Genomic DNA, 16,309 nt, shown 5'->3' on the forward strand with positions numbered 1-16,309 from the left:
GCACCGCCTAACCTTAACGAAAACCTCTAAGCGGCTTACGAAAGCATGAACATGATCGATAAAAGTCAAAGTGAAAAACATGCAAAATGCAATTACACTTAAGCTAAAACCACCGATTATAAGGCATAGTAACTTTCTGCAGGTAAAGGTAAAGGAAAGGAAACAAAGTTAATAGCAGGCGCCGAAAAGGGTGCAGTGAAGGCGCCTGCTTCATCTCAAAAGGCAGGGGGTTTCAGAGTGTACTTGTTGCATCTAGGCTTCTTGGGCAAAGCCTTTCAACATGCCTAAGTTTGGCGCATCTCTGTCTTTACAATTAAAGCCTCATTATAATATTTTTTTAAAAAATAAACCACAATTCTGTCTGGTTCTCTCGCTCCCCAACCCATCCTCTAAATTCCCTTCTCTTCAACTGTGCGCACTAATCTCCAAGCCTATGGGGCTATTTCCCAGTTTTGCTAAGGGGTGATGCCAAGGGAAGGGTGCGCTCCAGCCCATCTAGATTGGTCAAGCAACGCTTGAAAAGCGAACTTGAAACTCGCTCCTCCCCAAAAGCCGCCTCCCCATTGGAGCGCTTCTCTCCAAGGAAAACGCGCCGGCCAATTGGCAGCCAGGAGGGGCTATAAAGGCGCCGAACTCCAGAAACCTGGAGCGGGCCTGGAGGAGCAAGGGGACTTTGCAAGCGAAAAGCAGCTTTGTTGGAAGAGAGCGAGGCAGCGCTTTTGCAAGATGAAAACTACCAACAGCCAAGGTAAGAAGAGAGGATTGTTAAGAAGATTTTTAGTTCACTTGTCTTTAAAAAAAATGCTCAAATGAATGATATAAATTAAGGGTTATAAATTCAACGGTTTTTATAAATGAAGGGTGTTTTTGTTTCTGGGTCAGGATCAGGGAGTAGGGAAAGCTTTCAAAGACCCATTTGTGGTAGCCGGGGAGGGATTACACAGGGGCTCAAATGTCTTCGTTTGGAAACATTTCGCAAGATTGGTTTGCACATCTTTACTTATAAGCATGAAGCATTTACTGCATTTTACTGCATGAAGCATTTACACACACACTTTCTGATTGTTAAATCCCTTTAACATAAACGGGATTAAATTTCCCAGTAATCGTGGTTAGGATGGGCTACGGAAAACGATGGCAGGCATAGAAATAAGAGCGTAAACTTCTCACTTAAAATTCTTTGGTTTCTTTTCATGCAAGCCTTGTTCAGAGCAACCCGAGGTTTATTTAAAATTAGTGTCCATTGTTAAGGCAAAACCAATTCAGGGAGGAAGATCTGCAAGCGTCGCTTCTGTTTAAGCCAAGCGCTTCCTTCAGATTTGCCTCTTTGTCTTTTCCCAGGAGGAAGCTACCCCAAAGTCAGAGGAGAAAGGCGAAAAAGGACTGTTTTTAGCCCATCTCACGTCGAGCTGCTAAAAAAGTCCTTTGAAGAGAACCGGTACCCCGGATACGAGACCCGGGAGGCGCTGGCGAAGTGCATCGGAGTCGAAGAAGATCGTGTGCACGTAAGAATCGGGATGGTGGGGGCTCCCAAGACTTCCCTAAACCGCACATACTGGAACAATTAGAAACGCTCCGAATAACCCTTGCGTAGTCGAAGGCCTTAGTTCACCCGGGTGCCTCTCAGCTTATCGCGAAGGGCGCCTTGTTCAAGAGCTAACTTCCTCTTTCTTGGTGTGTGTTTTTTTTTTGGGGGGGGCGTATCGTGGGTTCTGGGTTTAAATCATTTTTTAAAAATCTTCAGAGACCCAGTTTAGAAATCTAATTTCTGCAATGGATGGGCTTAGTGCTAAAAGTACATTAAATCTGGTTTTATAGGCTGCCTTTGCAGCCTGATCCAGTTAACACTAACTCCCAAGGTAATGTGCAGAGGACTGCAGCCATAAGCAGCTTGCACTAGGGAGACTAAAACGAGTTAAGCTGCATTGCTTTTTCTGGCAAAAGTTGAGCAAGTACTTAGTTCTCTCCTACGGAGAAATTGGCATTTACAAATATATATATAAATACACTTCCCTGCCTAGGGAAGCCATCCACTTGGCATTAACAAACGCTTGACAATTTCTTACATGTGAAGCTCACATCCACAGGTTATACTTCAATAAAGCGAGTCTTGTGGAACTGTACACTTGTGCAGCTTTTAAAGGTGGCTATTTCTGATACTGAAGAACAAAATACAGCCAAATAGCAGTATTTAGTCATTCCAACTTAGTAGGTCTATATTTAACAGTAACTGGAACATTATGAACATGGGATATATGAATGCGGAGCTGAAGATAGTAGAAAAATGCTGCAGAGAACTAAAGAGAAACCCCAGAGGAATAAGCATAATTTATTAAATGTAATTCTCTCTGTTGGATCAAAAAGACATATTCATGATAACAATGTCTTCTTTACTGGTTCTCTCCTTTCTTCTGTTCAGGTCTGGTTTCAAAACAGAAGGGCCAGAACACCAAAGGGGATAGGTTCCAAGATAAGGATCGGGAACCCTGCTACAGCTCCTTATAGCCACAGTGAGAGAACCTGTCCAAGAAGCAGCCTGGACAGCAGCCCAAGAAGCAGTCCAGGAAGCAGCCAAAATATTCATATGGAACAATATTGTCAGCCACACAACTTGCATTATGCTGAAAGCTATAGAGGAGCAGAGTTGTGGCAGCCACCTCTGAACAACACGCAACCGGGAGAGTGTGCCCCGCAACAGCAGAGCTCCCTGGAATTGAACCCTGCTTCTTACCAGCCAGCTGCTTTTTCTGGAACTGGGCTTTATGAGACTTCCCAGGCGAGCAACTGCCCAGTTCCATATTACGGTGCGGAGGTGGTGAGCCAGCCTCCACCATCAACTGGGAACTTCTTCATGGCATCAAGCACTTACACTCCCTGGTCTGCAACGGGGAATTATTCAGCTACAAATCCTGGACAAATGCTGAATGTTGATGGAAGTGCTTCGGACTCTCAGTTTTTCTCTTTATGTCAGGTTTCAGATTAGCATCCCAACTCCTTCCTTGCTACCCTGTACATATTTTCCAAGCTCCCTCTTTGAATGCCTTTTAATGTATGACTTGGATGTTTTGAATAAAGTTTGTTCTTTTAATAGCTTGTCTGGAGTCTTCTTTTAACTTTCCATTTACTGAAACATTCACTTTCCTTTGTGCAAGCATATAGACATGGGCTTAATTTTCCCATAGAAAAAAGTCAGTTGTGCGGTACATGTGGTTCTAGAGATAAAAGGTCAGGACTTCTAATGGCTGAATATTCCTGAGACACATTTTAATGCACCAATGGCTTTCTGTCCCTTTCCTTTTCTTTTTGAGTCTGTGTCTGAGCCCAGAGTTGATGACAATAAATGTGGTGGAAGTTGCTGTATTTTCTTTGTATGCAAAATAATATTTGTAGATTTGTTAATAAGTTTGGTTTCCATTAATGAGTCTTCCATTTTTTTAAAAAAACAGACTTTTGAGATGGAGATATACGATTTCATTGATTTTTCTACCATGAGTGTGTTAAGTTGCTCTGCAAAGCTTTAAAGACATCTAAGATTAACTGGCATGTGCCTTAGCCTGCAACATGGGCATTTATATCTATTAAAAACTTTGAGGGGGGCTATTGTGATCACTTTATTTCATTTTCTTGCCTTTATTCCCCCCCCCCAAGGTTTGTGCTCTACTGCCTTCAATGAAGCTTTATAGGAGGGTTGCCTGTGAACTAGATTGTGCCCAATACAGTTTGCCTTCTGTGACGTACAACCTTGTATTAGCCAAGTTTAGTCATAATAAAATAAGTCAGTTAATTTTAGATTCTAAATTGGACCCTCTTAGGACAACTAATTTAGAAGTAGTCCCACTGAACTTACTAATACACAACCAAATCAACAACAGCTGCAACATGCTCCCCGCCTGCCGCCCAGCAAAAACCCTGAAACAACTGAGCCTAAGAGTATAAAAAGCCTAAGACATCTCCAAATGGTTTTTTCAGGGCTTTTCACAAATAATGCGACATTATTGGCATATCATTATGTTCCCTGTTCATTTGATTATATATTCAGATCTAAATGGTTCTGCTAATGGGTTAGTGGAAAGTGTGAACAGCAGTGGGGATAGAGGACATCTCTGTTGAGTATCTCTACATAATCTGTGTGAGTCTGAATTTACTCCATTCACTGAGATATAGGCTTTAGGCTTGGAATATATGACAAATCCATATCATAAAACCTCACCTGCCCAGTCTGCTATATTTCTCAACACTGCACTATGGAATTTAATGGGGGTGGGCGCTAGACTGGGCAGATCAAACTGAATCGAGTGGATTTGTCCTACCCTGCCCTGCCCCTTTAGTCCTACCCTGATATAGGACCAGATCTGGCTTGGGTGTGACCTAGGTTGGGATAGGGCTGATCTGGGTCCACATCTCTCTCTCTCTCTCTGTGTGTGTGTGTGTGTGTGTGTGTGTGTGTGTAAGCACAGCCCTGGAATTACTCAAGATGTGATTATGGCTGCCAACCTAGATGGCTTTCTCAAGAGATTAGACAAATTCATGAATACTAAGACTATCAGTGACTACTAATCGTTATGGATATATACTATCAGAGGCGTATCAATTTCTGGGAAAGAACAGGCGAAAGGGTACTCACCTGACCTGTGTCCTGCTTTTGGTATTGCATAGTGATATGGTTGGCTACTGTGTAGAGCAGAATGCTTGGAAAACCTGGCATTTCTTGGAAAACCTGGCATTCTCCTAAACAGACCTCATGTACAGAAAGGTGGTGACATATGCACAAATTAGATGTGATACAAGAGATTTATGAATAAAATAGCTACAAGTAGTTCTTTAGTTGCCAACTGACCAAATATTCTTCCAGATTCATTTGCAGTTAAAGAAATAAAAACAAGCATTTAATGCATGCAATTAAAAAACAAACCAACCATATCCTTGCCTTCAGAAGTTGCACTCAGTCTATACTGATTCTGTATGTCCCTCATCCCTAAAAAACAACAACAAAAAAAACAACAACAAAGATGCTTTCTCTTGGAGATGAAGAGTACTCTATCCGTTGTAAATAAGCTCAATTAAAAGCAAAAGTAGGCATGCTGGCCCATTAGAAAACAACAACAGCAACAACAACTCCACAATCCACAGTAGGGTAATGTGTTTATTGAAACCAACAGGAATGCCAAACAAGTATGGCAAGCTCTTCAGAACTCTTCATCAGACAAGGTGTTTCACAAAGCAGGGGGTGAGGGAAATCAGAGTTTCTTTCTTAGTTAAACACAATCAGATGTTGTAATCATGACCTGCAAGATAAAGACCACAGGCTGAGATGCCATTCATTTGAGGCAGTAGAATCTAGCACAAAAGTTAGTACTCAATTTACAATGACTTTTTCAGATTACAATTTCAATCTGTAAGCAATCATTGTAAAATTGGTGTCTTTTCAATCCTGCAAAACCAACAGAAGAGTCTTGTAGCACCTGAAAGATTAACAAATTTATTATGGACACACACCATATAATTCACTTCATTGGATGCATAAAGTATTATCCTGAGTTGCAGGGACACAATTGGTGGAGAGCTTGTAAAAAGAGATCAGAGGGAAACTAAATGCTGAATTATACAGTTGAGGATAATGACCTTTTAAACTGCAATGATGCACCAAAACCAGTAGTTGATAACACAGACATTCTTGCACTGGTAAGCCAGTTTTTAGCACATCCGTTAAGAGTTTGGGTGTAATCTTCGATACCTCCCTCTCCATGGAGGCGCAGATTGCAGCTATAACAAAGGCGGCATTTGTTCATCTCCGCCAAGCTAAGCAGTTGGCTCCTTACTTCTCTCGCCCTGACCTAGCCACTGTGATCCACGCGACGGTCACCTCCAGACTGGATTATTGTAACTCGCTCTACGTGGGGCTGCCCTTGAGACTGACCCAGAAACTCCAGCGGGTGCAAAATGCCGCAGCGAGACTCCTTACGGGGTCTTCGCTTAGAGATCACATTCATCTGGTGCTATACCAGCTGCACTGGCTCCCGGTGGAGTACAGGATCAGGTTTAAGGTGCTGGTTTTAACCTTCAAAGCCCTATACGGCCTAGGGCCCTCGTACCTATGGGACCGCCTCTCCTGGTATGCCCCACAGAGGAACTTACGATCTTCAAATAAAAACACCTTGAAGGTCCCAAGCCACAAAGAGGTTAGGCTGGCCTCAACTAGAGCCAGGGCTTTTTCGGCTGCGGCTCCAACCTGGTGGAACGCTCTGTCACAAGAGACAAGGGCCCTGCAGGACTTGACATCTTTCCGCAGGGCCTGCAAGACAGAGCTGTTCCACCTGGCCTTTGGTCAGGGCGCAGCCTGACTCCCTCCTTTGGCAATCTTTACAAAACTTTAGTTTATGGTTGCCATCAATTTTGATTTTAATTCATTTTTATAATGTTTTATAATGTTGTACTGTTTTAGTGTTGTTAGCCGTCCTGAGCCCGGCTTCGGCTGGGGAGGGCGGGATATAAATAAAATGTATTATTATTATTATTATTATTATTATTATTATTATCCACTGTGGTTTTAAAAAATGTAAACCCAGCACCTATTGTATTGATTCCATGTGCAAATAATAGCACTGGTGGGTTGTAATACAATGGTCTCATAGTTTGAGGTCACTTCTTCATTCAATAATGAACACCTTAAGGTCAGTGACAGAGCATCCTGAGAAGCTGAAATGTTCCCTCATTGGCTTTTCTATACTGCCATTTCAGATTTGTGCTCATTCATTCTTTTGCATAGACCAGCTAGAAGGTCATTGCATAGTATCCAGGGGTCTGCTCCCTTTGGTCAAGCAGTAGTACATAAATCCCTGAAGAAACCTCTGTGACAAAAAAGTTAGTTTTGCTGGACAGGTTAGATCAACAAGTGTTTCTCTTTTTTCCCCCTGCCTGCAAATTGTTAATGAATGGCAGCCTCTGATTGGCCGTGGTTCCAGGAGGGAGAGTTTAAAAGGAGAGGTTTTGAAGAGACAGTTTGAGAGGGTTGGAATTGTGGTTGGAGAGGGTGGGAGATACATAGGGAGACAGGTTAGGAGACAGGCTGAGGTATAAAGAGTGAATGGGAGAAAGAGTTGGCTCTGGAAGAAACAACTTCCACTCTGACCCTATTGTGAAGGACAGAGTGTGGTGTCCTGTAGGAGGAATAGACCAGAATTTTACTGGGAGGCAGAGGTTGAGTCAGGAGAAGTAGGAGCTGGAAAGGAACAGCCTACTTGGGACTCAAATCTAGTCTGGAGGGGAGAGATAGATTGTAGATCAATCGGTGGGGGAAATTCTGATAGATTCTTCTAAGGAAAAGAAGAAACTTCCAGATCCAGTGAAGGGAGGGGATGTGGAGAGCCCTGTGGTCAATTACTTAAAGTACCTCAAGAGCAGGATCGTTAAAGCGGGTGGATAACTGAAAGAAAGTTTCAAGGAACCAAACCAATAATGCAAAAACAACTGAGGACAAATTTAAAGTGAAATTGCACTGTATTTCTGAACTAACCTAAGTTGAATCCATTTGTGTTATATACTATCTTGCCTTAAATAAATCTTTATTGTTTATTTAAAGAAAACGTGTCTGAGACTCCAACTTACTAGTTACCCCTTCACAAAGCTCCTTCGCAGCATACTCTGGGGCTAGAATTTTTAAGGGAAAGGGGAAATAAACCTTCGGGTAAAGGGTTGTTCAGTGAGGTGGGGGCAATTTACCTAAGTGAGAGCCGGCCCAAAGGCATGAGAGGAAAAAGTGTCCTTGTGCCCGTTGCAACCTCCTCTTGCACCTTTTGTTGTGCTTTACGACAACCACCATCTGCTTGCAAACACCCCCTTCTTGGGCAACATGGTGAAGAGAGTGGTGAAGGAGCTGTTACAGGAGTTTCTGGAGGATGCAGCCCCTCTGTTCCCTTATATCACAGTTTGATGACTGAGGTTTTCAGGGAAGACATTGGTGGTGGTCCCCCATGGTTCAGATGAACAGCTTGTAATTTACAGATTCTAGGCATTCAATATTATGGACCCAGTCCCGACTGAGTTTAGACAGCTCTCCTGCCTTTTCAACTTCAGACACTTGACAAAACCTTTTCTATTTTGTAGGCATTTTAAGATGGCTTCCTGATTCTCTGATTGGTTACGAACTTGCTGGCCTTGTTAAAATTCTGTGGGTGGCAAGACAAGGAACTCATTTTCAATTCAACCATCATACTTTCCAAAGTGCATAGTCAAATTCTTGCAGCAGAAGGTCTTCACGATCAATGCAGAAATGGGATTGTTGTTCATACATATTTCAAAAGGAGATTCTTTTAAAATGCACTGCAAGAATCAGAATGTGGTAGATTTACGGGCAAGGGATAATAAACATAATATACAATGGGCATCATGGGAAAAATTATGGAGGGAAGATTTAAAATTTACAACATGCTGTATGTTGAAAGAGAATTATATGAAAGTGATGTATCGCTGGTACTGAACTCCTACCAAGTTAGCAAAAATGTATAGAACAGCTACAGATATATGTTGGAAGTGTAAAGAGAAAGAAGGCACATTTGACCACACGTGATGGACGTGCAAGAAGACAAAAGGATATTGGGAAATGATTTATAATGAGTGGGAAAAGATGTTTAAAATTACTTTTGTGAAAAAACCTGAAGCTTTCTTACTAAGAATTTTAGATCCAGAAATACCTAAGGATCAGAATAGACAATTTATGTATGCTACAACAACTGCCATTTGCCCAAAGATGGAAAGAGGACAAAGTACCTACAAAAGAAGAATGGTTGATAAAGATGATGGACTATGCCAAAATGGCAAAAATGACTGGGAAAATCAGAGATCAAGGGGACAATAAATTTAATAAAGAATGGGGAAACTTTATAAGTTACTTAAAAGAACACTGCAAACAATTAAAAACATTGGTAGGATTCCAAACAGCTCTTGCAATGTAGTGGGAACTATGGTAAAAACCGAGTTTTAAGAAAATATGGAGAATATTATATGCTGCAGTTGGAAAAGAAGATCTTAGGAAACCATGGGAAGGTGGAGGGAAGTCTTGGGATTCAGAGAATCCTGTGTGTAGAATGACTATGATTTATGTGAGATGATAATTGTTAAAAGCAAAAATGAATAAAAAATAATGTAATAGATTTACAATACATTCTGATTCTTACCATGCTTCTTTTAAAAACAAAACAAAACAAAACTCCTTACTTCTTTACTGAGTAGAGATAAACAACTAATGGCCTGGGAACTCAATCCATGCATTGGGAGTCATTCAAATCTATCACCCTGATGCAAATTCTAAAGCCCACACCTCCATGCATTTACTCCATGCACTATGTGAAATCTACTTCCTACACAAAAAATTGTTTGCTTGTGTTACCCAGAAAGTGACTTGGAACCAAGCCAGACCTAATTTTGTAAGTTTATCTGTAATAAACTCATTTCTTGTTAATTTTAGAAATGGCAAACACAACATGGGGGGGCAGGTGGTAGTTATGAATTCAGATCTGTTTGCGGTGCTAAGGAATGGGTTTAAAACACCATGCCATTTCACCCAAGTTGCCCCCTCAGAGCTAGTATTTACCCAACAGGAAGGGTGGAGGTTGCAGGCACCATGCAGCAAATTTGTTCCCCCCCGCCCCATTTTATTTTATTTTTTACTGTATAGAACCTACAATTCTGAATTTAGGGGAGGGGGATTACTTTGTTGCTGTTATTGATAAACATGGGGAAGTCAGAAATCCTTTCTGATCTACTTAAAATCACCTAGAGCTCATCTACCTTCTGGCCATCCCTGTCATGTGAAGAAAATAGAAGCTTGGGAAGCCATTCAGATTGGTGGCGGGGAAACAAAACAGAAAGGGTTAAAAATCCCCTTTCAAGCTCTTTCTGACTCCACCCACCCCCTCAGCTGCAAACATGTGATGCCTTATCACTGATCTCCAGACATTGAGTCTAGATTGATATCAAGCCTTTGTTCCCATTGGTGGGAGGAGTCAAACTGCCACAACTGTGTTATTAAGGGATAATAATAAAGATTGCTTAAATACTGATTACTCAGTACTGTCAGGAACTGATCGCAAATGCCTTGTGTGTTAAAATGTCTGGTTTGTTTTGCACAAAATTGTCAAATGTCATGAATTAAAATAAAGCAAAGGCATTCTAATGAACAAAAAACTGCCAAGAGTCAAAAGGCTTTGTTAGTATTGTGAAGAACACAAAATGTTGTCCCTGAGAAAACTGGAGCACTCTAGTCTCTCAGCACTCTAGAAATGGCAGTGGCAATGGTAATAGAATGTACAGTGGAATGGATGTCTATACACATTCACAATGTGCTGCATGTTAGAACGTGGTTCCTCTAGGGAAAACACCATGAAGATGCTTTTTAAAGTAAAGGGTAAAGGGACCTCTGACCATTAGGTGCAGTTGTGACCAACTCTGGGGTTGCGGTGCTCATCTCGTTTTATAGGCCGAGGGAGCCGGCATACAGCTTCTGGGTCATGTGTCCAGCATGACTAAGCCACTTCTGGAGAACCAGAGTAGCGCACCGAAACGCTGTTTAACTTCCCACCAGAGCGGTACCTGTTTATCTACTTGCACTTTGACGTGCTTTTGAACTGCTAGGTTGGCAAGAGCACGGACTGAGCAACGGGAGCTCACCCCATCGTGGGGATTCGAACCGCCGACCTTCTGATCGGCAAGTCCTAGGCTCTGTGGTTTAACCCACAGTGCCACCCGCGTCCCAAGATGCTATATAGATGGCATCATACCCCCTTGAAACTAGCAAAAATGTATAAAGGAGGATCACCGATTTGTTGGAGATGTAAAACAGATGTGGGGTTATTTTACCATATGTGGTCATTGGGGAATTCTGGGATAACATCTATAATGAATTTAAGAAACTATTCAAACTCACCTTTAAAAAAACCTCAGAGATCTTTCTTTTAGGCATCTTACCATTAGAAATTAAAAAACACCACCAGAAGGAAAACCTTCACAAACTAGTTTATAAATTCTTGCTGAAGCTACTGATCAGATCTTAGAACATGTCATTGGCCTGGTTGTACGTAACACTAACCCCTTATTAACATTAACCATTGTTAATAAACCATGGTTACAACTGAGGCATCCTGGCAGATAATCAGTTAAATCTTGATTCAATGCATTGTAGAATTGTTAAAAGCACAGTGAGAGCAGTTGTATCTTGAGAGCAGTTTGAATTTTTTGCAGCACTTCATTGACAACATTGCAACTTTTGGATGATGGCACTTTAACCATAGCTAAGGAGGGTATCCAGGTTCACATGTAACACTAAGCTATGGTTAACATTAGCTAAGATTTCTAAGGTAGCTAGAACATTTAACCATAGTAAATAAACCATAGTTATGGGCTGGGTTCACACACAATGCAGCTAAACCATGGTTTAATAAACCATAGTTTAGTAAGCCATGATATGCTAGGCAGGTTGCTGGAAGTCACAAGGGCTTACTGCCATCAGCAAAGCCAAACATTTCCAAGCAAACTCTGCCAATGAGTAGGGGTAATCCACATGCTTCAGAACTCCTCTTCTTTTCAGGCTGCATGTTAAAACATACTCACACAATGGCAGTGATCAATCTCAGGATCAATTATGGTTCATCATGCCAGGAATAAGGCTGTAATACAAAGAAATCCTGTAATCTTAATTTTCAGATGAGGAATTCTCTCACAGTTAACTGAATAGATAATTTGTGCTCAGGCCAAGGAAGTTGGACCATCAACTCCAAATCAGTCTGAGATGACTCTGTCTCTCTAAATAAGTATCTTCTCTATGGACACAATCAAGCCCAACCTTATCATTAACTGGTATACATTCCAAGGGGCTAGGGTTGAGAGACAGAACTAGTCTAGGGCCATTTCTTGAGTTCATAGCTAGATAAGGCAACATGAATGAAACAAAAGACAACATGAATGAAAGGAATGTTTCCATGCTATGTTAACAGGACATGAATAAAACTGTGTGTGTGTGTGTGTGTGTGTGTGTGTGTGTTTACTTGTACATATATATTCACTCACACTAAAGTAACTATTGTCTTACTGAATAGGAAACCCTCATTAAACTGAGAAATTTGGAAAGTATGAAACTGAAGTAGAGACAAGCTATTTGTTGTTGGTGGTGTTTTAAAAAAATACATCTATGAAGAGAGGCCATTTTCAGAAATGATTCTCAAAATAGTTACCTTTATTCAAATCTTTATTGGCATTGACCTACAAAAACTGTCAAGCACTGAAAAAAAAATAGCAACAAAAAGTACTATATTCGGCACCTGCTAAATGTGTTTTTACTTAGGCTAGCCTATCTAGGCGTGTAGAAATGGAATGTGTTTTCATATCTTTTTAGCTTACTGCTGATTTAAATTATATTCCAAATTTTTAAAATACTTGTTTTTAACTGTCAGTCATTGGTAATTTTAATGTTTTGTTTACAGAGATTCTATTACAATCAAGTGGTCTTTCAATGTTTCTTTTTAATGTATCTTTACTAAAGATTTTCTTGGTTTACAAAAGTATGTGCAGTGTGTGTCTGTCTGTCTGTCTCTCTCTCTTCTGTGTTTAAATGTTTTTAATTAATTAATTGTTTTTAAAACCCTCCTAAAACGAGACAAATAGAACAAATCAGCAGCTCTTCCTGCATCCCAAAATCAGACAGGAGTAATCCAATGTAGATCAATCGGTGGGGAAAATTCTGTGCAGTGTTTGAGCTGGCAAGTAGTTTGAGGAGAAAGGATACACACCTGGTGCTTCAGAGATCTGCCTGCCCTTACTGTAAATTGTAGGACAGCCAAGCAGAGCAGTTTCCCAAGTTATCATTCTCTTAGGATTGCTTCACACACTATTTAGATAGCAAATCCATGTAAATTTCAATTCAGATAGAACTATTCATGACATCATAGATGTTAACATGGTGATCAAAGTTCTCTGTCAATAGTGTAATCACACTGATGAAGCAATACAGAAGAGTTTAAGTATTAACTGGTCAGGGTGGCAGCATCATTTGGTCTGGGTGAATAGAAACTGGTCTAGAGAGCAACAATTTGGAACAAAAATGAGGTTCACATTTAACAGAAAATAGTAAGATCCAACCTCCCACTAAACTACACTTTTAAAAGCTACAATCCTAAAATCATTGAACTTTTCCCCCTTGCAGTTTGCCTTTGCTGTTTTATTACATTTTAAATGGATGCTTATTGTTTTGATATATTGATGTAAACCACTTTGTGAGGTTCACTTCAAAAGCAGTACATAAGTTATTCGGGATTGAGAGGGAGGTATTTCTGACTAAATGGATCTGCCTTGATTTATAATAATTTAAAATCATGATAAAGAAAAAATAAAAGAGAACAAAAAACTTATTTTGCAACTTATATGTGTGGCACCATAGAGAGCATAAAACACCCAAGCTTCAATAAAGAATTAAACCATGTGGGTGAACCAAAAGGTCTTCACTAGATGATTTGGAGAAGGCGGCACCAGGAAAGACTCACTGAGGAGGCTGTTCCATAGCTGGGATACTACTGCCTATAAAGCTCTATTTTCCTGATCAACACCCACTTCATCTCATTTCCGTTTCAAATATTAAAATTATATTACTCAAATAAGTCCAGTTTGACTGTGAGCAATGTGTTATGCCTGCAGGTATCAGAAAAAGTTGTATCTTGACATTTCCTTCAGAAGCTCAATGTATATTTTGAAAGAGCAATCTTTAAATAACCATCTAGGCTCTTTAAATAACTCTTCCATGCATTAAGTTTACCTAAAGATTCTTTTCACCATAAGATATTTTACCAGAAATCATACTTCAATGTGGGTGCTCTTTGGAACGACCTGTAATTAATTAATTAATTAATTAATTAATATGTGTGAGTGTGTTAATCTGCAGGTTGTTAGACAGTAACTTTGTGGTTTCTGAAGCCCATTGTGAATAGGTTGTTTTTCAGAAAGTGTAGCCTTGTTGAAGAAAAGTATAGTGGAAATTTGATTAAACAAAAGAGTGCTGGAACAGAGACATAGCAGACACAGCATTCTTGGAAGGGCTTTATAGTCTAGCTGCAGTTTTCAAACAAATGCCCACCAACAGTCAGCATTTGGACAGCAGACTAAGCAGGCATTCAGGTCACCTAAATACGGTGAGATGTATTATATTTCTGTTTGAATTAGAGTAATTTTTTTTTAAAGTTGCTTTTGCCCATTTGCACCTTAAAGACCAACTATCACTCTAGAAACCCTTTCTCTCACCTAAGAGGAGCTGGTAGATGGTTTACTGCCAGGCATGTGCAGAGTGCTCACCCCTCAGCATTTGGCAACCGCCCAGGGAATGCTAGTGCTCAGGCCCCTCAGGGCTTTCCTTGTGGAGGAGGGAGAGAAACACCAGCCGAATTCCCAGGGGCAGGTTCAGAAAAGGAGGCAAGGATGAAAAGGGGGCACAGGCTTCCGGGTGAAACCCTCCCTGGGTTGCATTTGCCTGAGCTGACGTCCAAACGGGCGGACAAAGTAAAGAATTTTGCTATTTAATAACTCTTGGATTTAAAGCTGATACATTTGGACTGAAGCGATTGAAACAAAGTATTGATAATAACAAAGTAACAGATTATTGGAAAAGGACTACTAAATAACTGAAAGCCCCCTAGGGGGAATTAGTGACATTACAATGGCTGCAGACTTCCGGGTTAGCGCGAACGGCTAATGGCGGATTCCCTCCGAGCTCCGGAGGGAATCGGCTCTGCTGAGGACGGGTCTTGCCGTGCCGGCGACACGGGGACCCTCAGAAACCGCAGGCGCGGAAGCCTGCGGACTTGGTGACTCGGTGGGCACCTTAAGCGTCCTCCCCGACCCACGAAGAGCCTTTTTAAAGGCTGCGGAGAGGGTACGGAGAGTGGCGTGGTGCTGAGAGTAGACCGCTACCTCAGTAGAGCGAAGCCGCAAGCCATGGCCGGAGAGCGCTGACTTTCTTCCCAAAATTTGGACTGGATAACAAAGGACCCGTGAGTAGTGGAATTTGGACTTTAAAAATTTTATCCTGTGAATTCGGCACGATCGGGGGATGTGTTAAAGGGAAGTCCGCACCCCCTCTACTTATAGACGTTTCAAAGCAAGGAACGGAGAATTAAGGCGGAATGAATACTGTTTTGAAGATTTAAAAGTTTCTCACAAATTTGTTAGAACAAGATTTTTGTGCTGGAGAGAAAGGGAATTTGGAACTTTGTGTGTATCCCCCCCAAAAAACCCGGGAGTCTCCTATTTGGGTCCCGGAGGAAGAAGTGAAAGGAGTTTGACAGCTGTCAAAGAAGCTGTCAAACGGGCGGACAAAGTAAAGAATTTTGCTATTTAATAACTCTTGGATTTAAAGCTGATACATTTGGACTGAAGCGATTGAAACAAAGTATTGATAATAACAAAGTAACAGATTATTGGAAAAGGACTACTAAATAACTGAAAGCCCCCTAGGGGGAATTAGTGACATTACAATGGCTGCAGAGGGAAAATTACTGGCGGAGATAGAAAAAATGTTCTTTCTCGTGGGAATCTTGCAGGAGCAGAGTATGGCTCTAAGTAAAGTTTTTATGACCTTGAATCCTGAAACAAACAACTCTGCTGAATGCACAAAGGAGATGTATGATAAAAATTCTGCAGCTGAGCAGGAAGAGATGCCTTTGGAATTGACAGAGAAAAAAGAAGGAGTTCAGACACTACAAGTGGAAAATATCAACCAGGAATCTGCAGCGTTAGAGTATGAGCAAAAAGACCTTTGGATTACAGACCTGCGAAAGATGAGAAAGAAGAAGAGAGAAGCCCCTGGAGTACTTGGAATATTAAAACTAGAAAGAACAAAGCAATATGATTGGGACTTTTCTCTTGAGTATGGAAAACTAGATGGCCTTTCGCAGCAAACACTCTTCAACATTCTGAATGAAAGAAAATATGATCTGACTCTGACTGAACTCCTTCGGGGTCTTAGGACCATCAAAGAGGACTACCAATATAGCTGGCAGAGAGGGACTGACAGAGAATCAGACGCCTCGGACGTGAGGAATCCGGGCTAGAAATATTTTTTGTTTGTTTTCTGGACATTTGTCTAGGAAGGGACAGAAACCGGGGCAGGGGGGGGAGAGAATAGAATTATAAAATGTTATGTTTTGTTTTACTTGGTCAATGTGACCTATAATTAATATAATAAAGGGAAAATTTGTGAAGGGGAAGTTAGATCGACCTTAAAAAAAAGAAATTAATGATTATAAGAGAATTGGATAGTTGAATATAGATAAAC

At 40.9% G+C, this 16,309-nt stretch overlaps 1 protein-coding gene across 6 annotated transcripts in view; it reads right to left on the reverse strand.

The window, feature by feature from the left end:
• Positions 1-16,309, reverse strand: part of LOC309341581 (uncharacterized protein) — an 88,804-nt gene that overhangs the window by 9,943 nt on the left and 62,552 nt on the right. For 2 of the 6 annotated variants that reach the window (XR_014156390.1, XM_081861273.1), the window contains exons 1-2: positions 12,780-12,813; positions 11,605-11,660 (exon numbers count right to left, since the gene is read on the reverse strand). The exons of 2 other annotated variants lie outside the window; for them this stretch is intronic. Coding sequence is in view for 1 of the 4 variants with exons in the window: in XM_081861272.1 (XP_081717398.1) it covers positions 4,625-4,724 (100 nt within the window). In the remaining 3 variants the exon portion in view is untranslated. Of the gene's footprint in view, positions 1-4,624; positions 4,907-5,146; positions 5,286-11,604; positions 11,661-12,779; positions 12,815-16,309 lie in introns of those variants that run through there. 2 more of the 6 variants (XR_014156391.1, XM_081861272.1) reach the window with 2 other exon arrangements.

The sequence above is a fragment of the Podarcis erhardii genome, assembly GCF_964252035.2.
Source record: "Podarcis erhardii genome assembly, chromosome: 5".
NCBI lineage: Eukaryota > Metazoa > Chordata > Lepidosauria > Squamata > Lacertidae > Podarcis > Podarcis erhardii.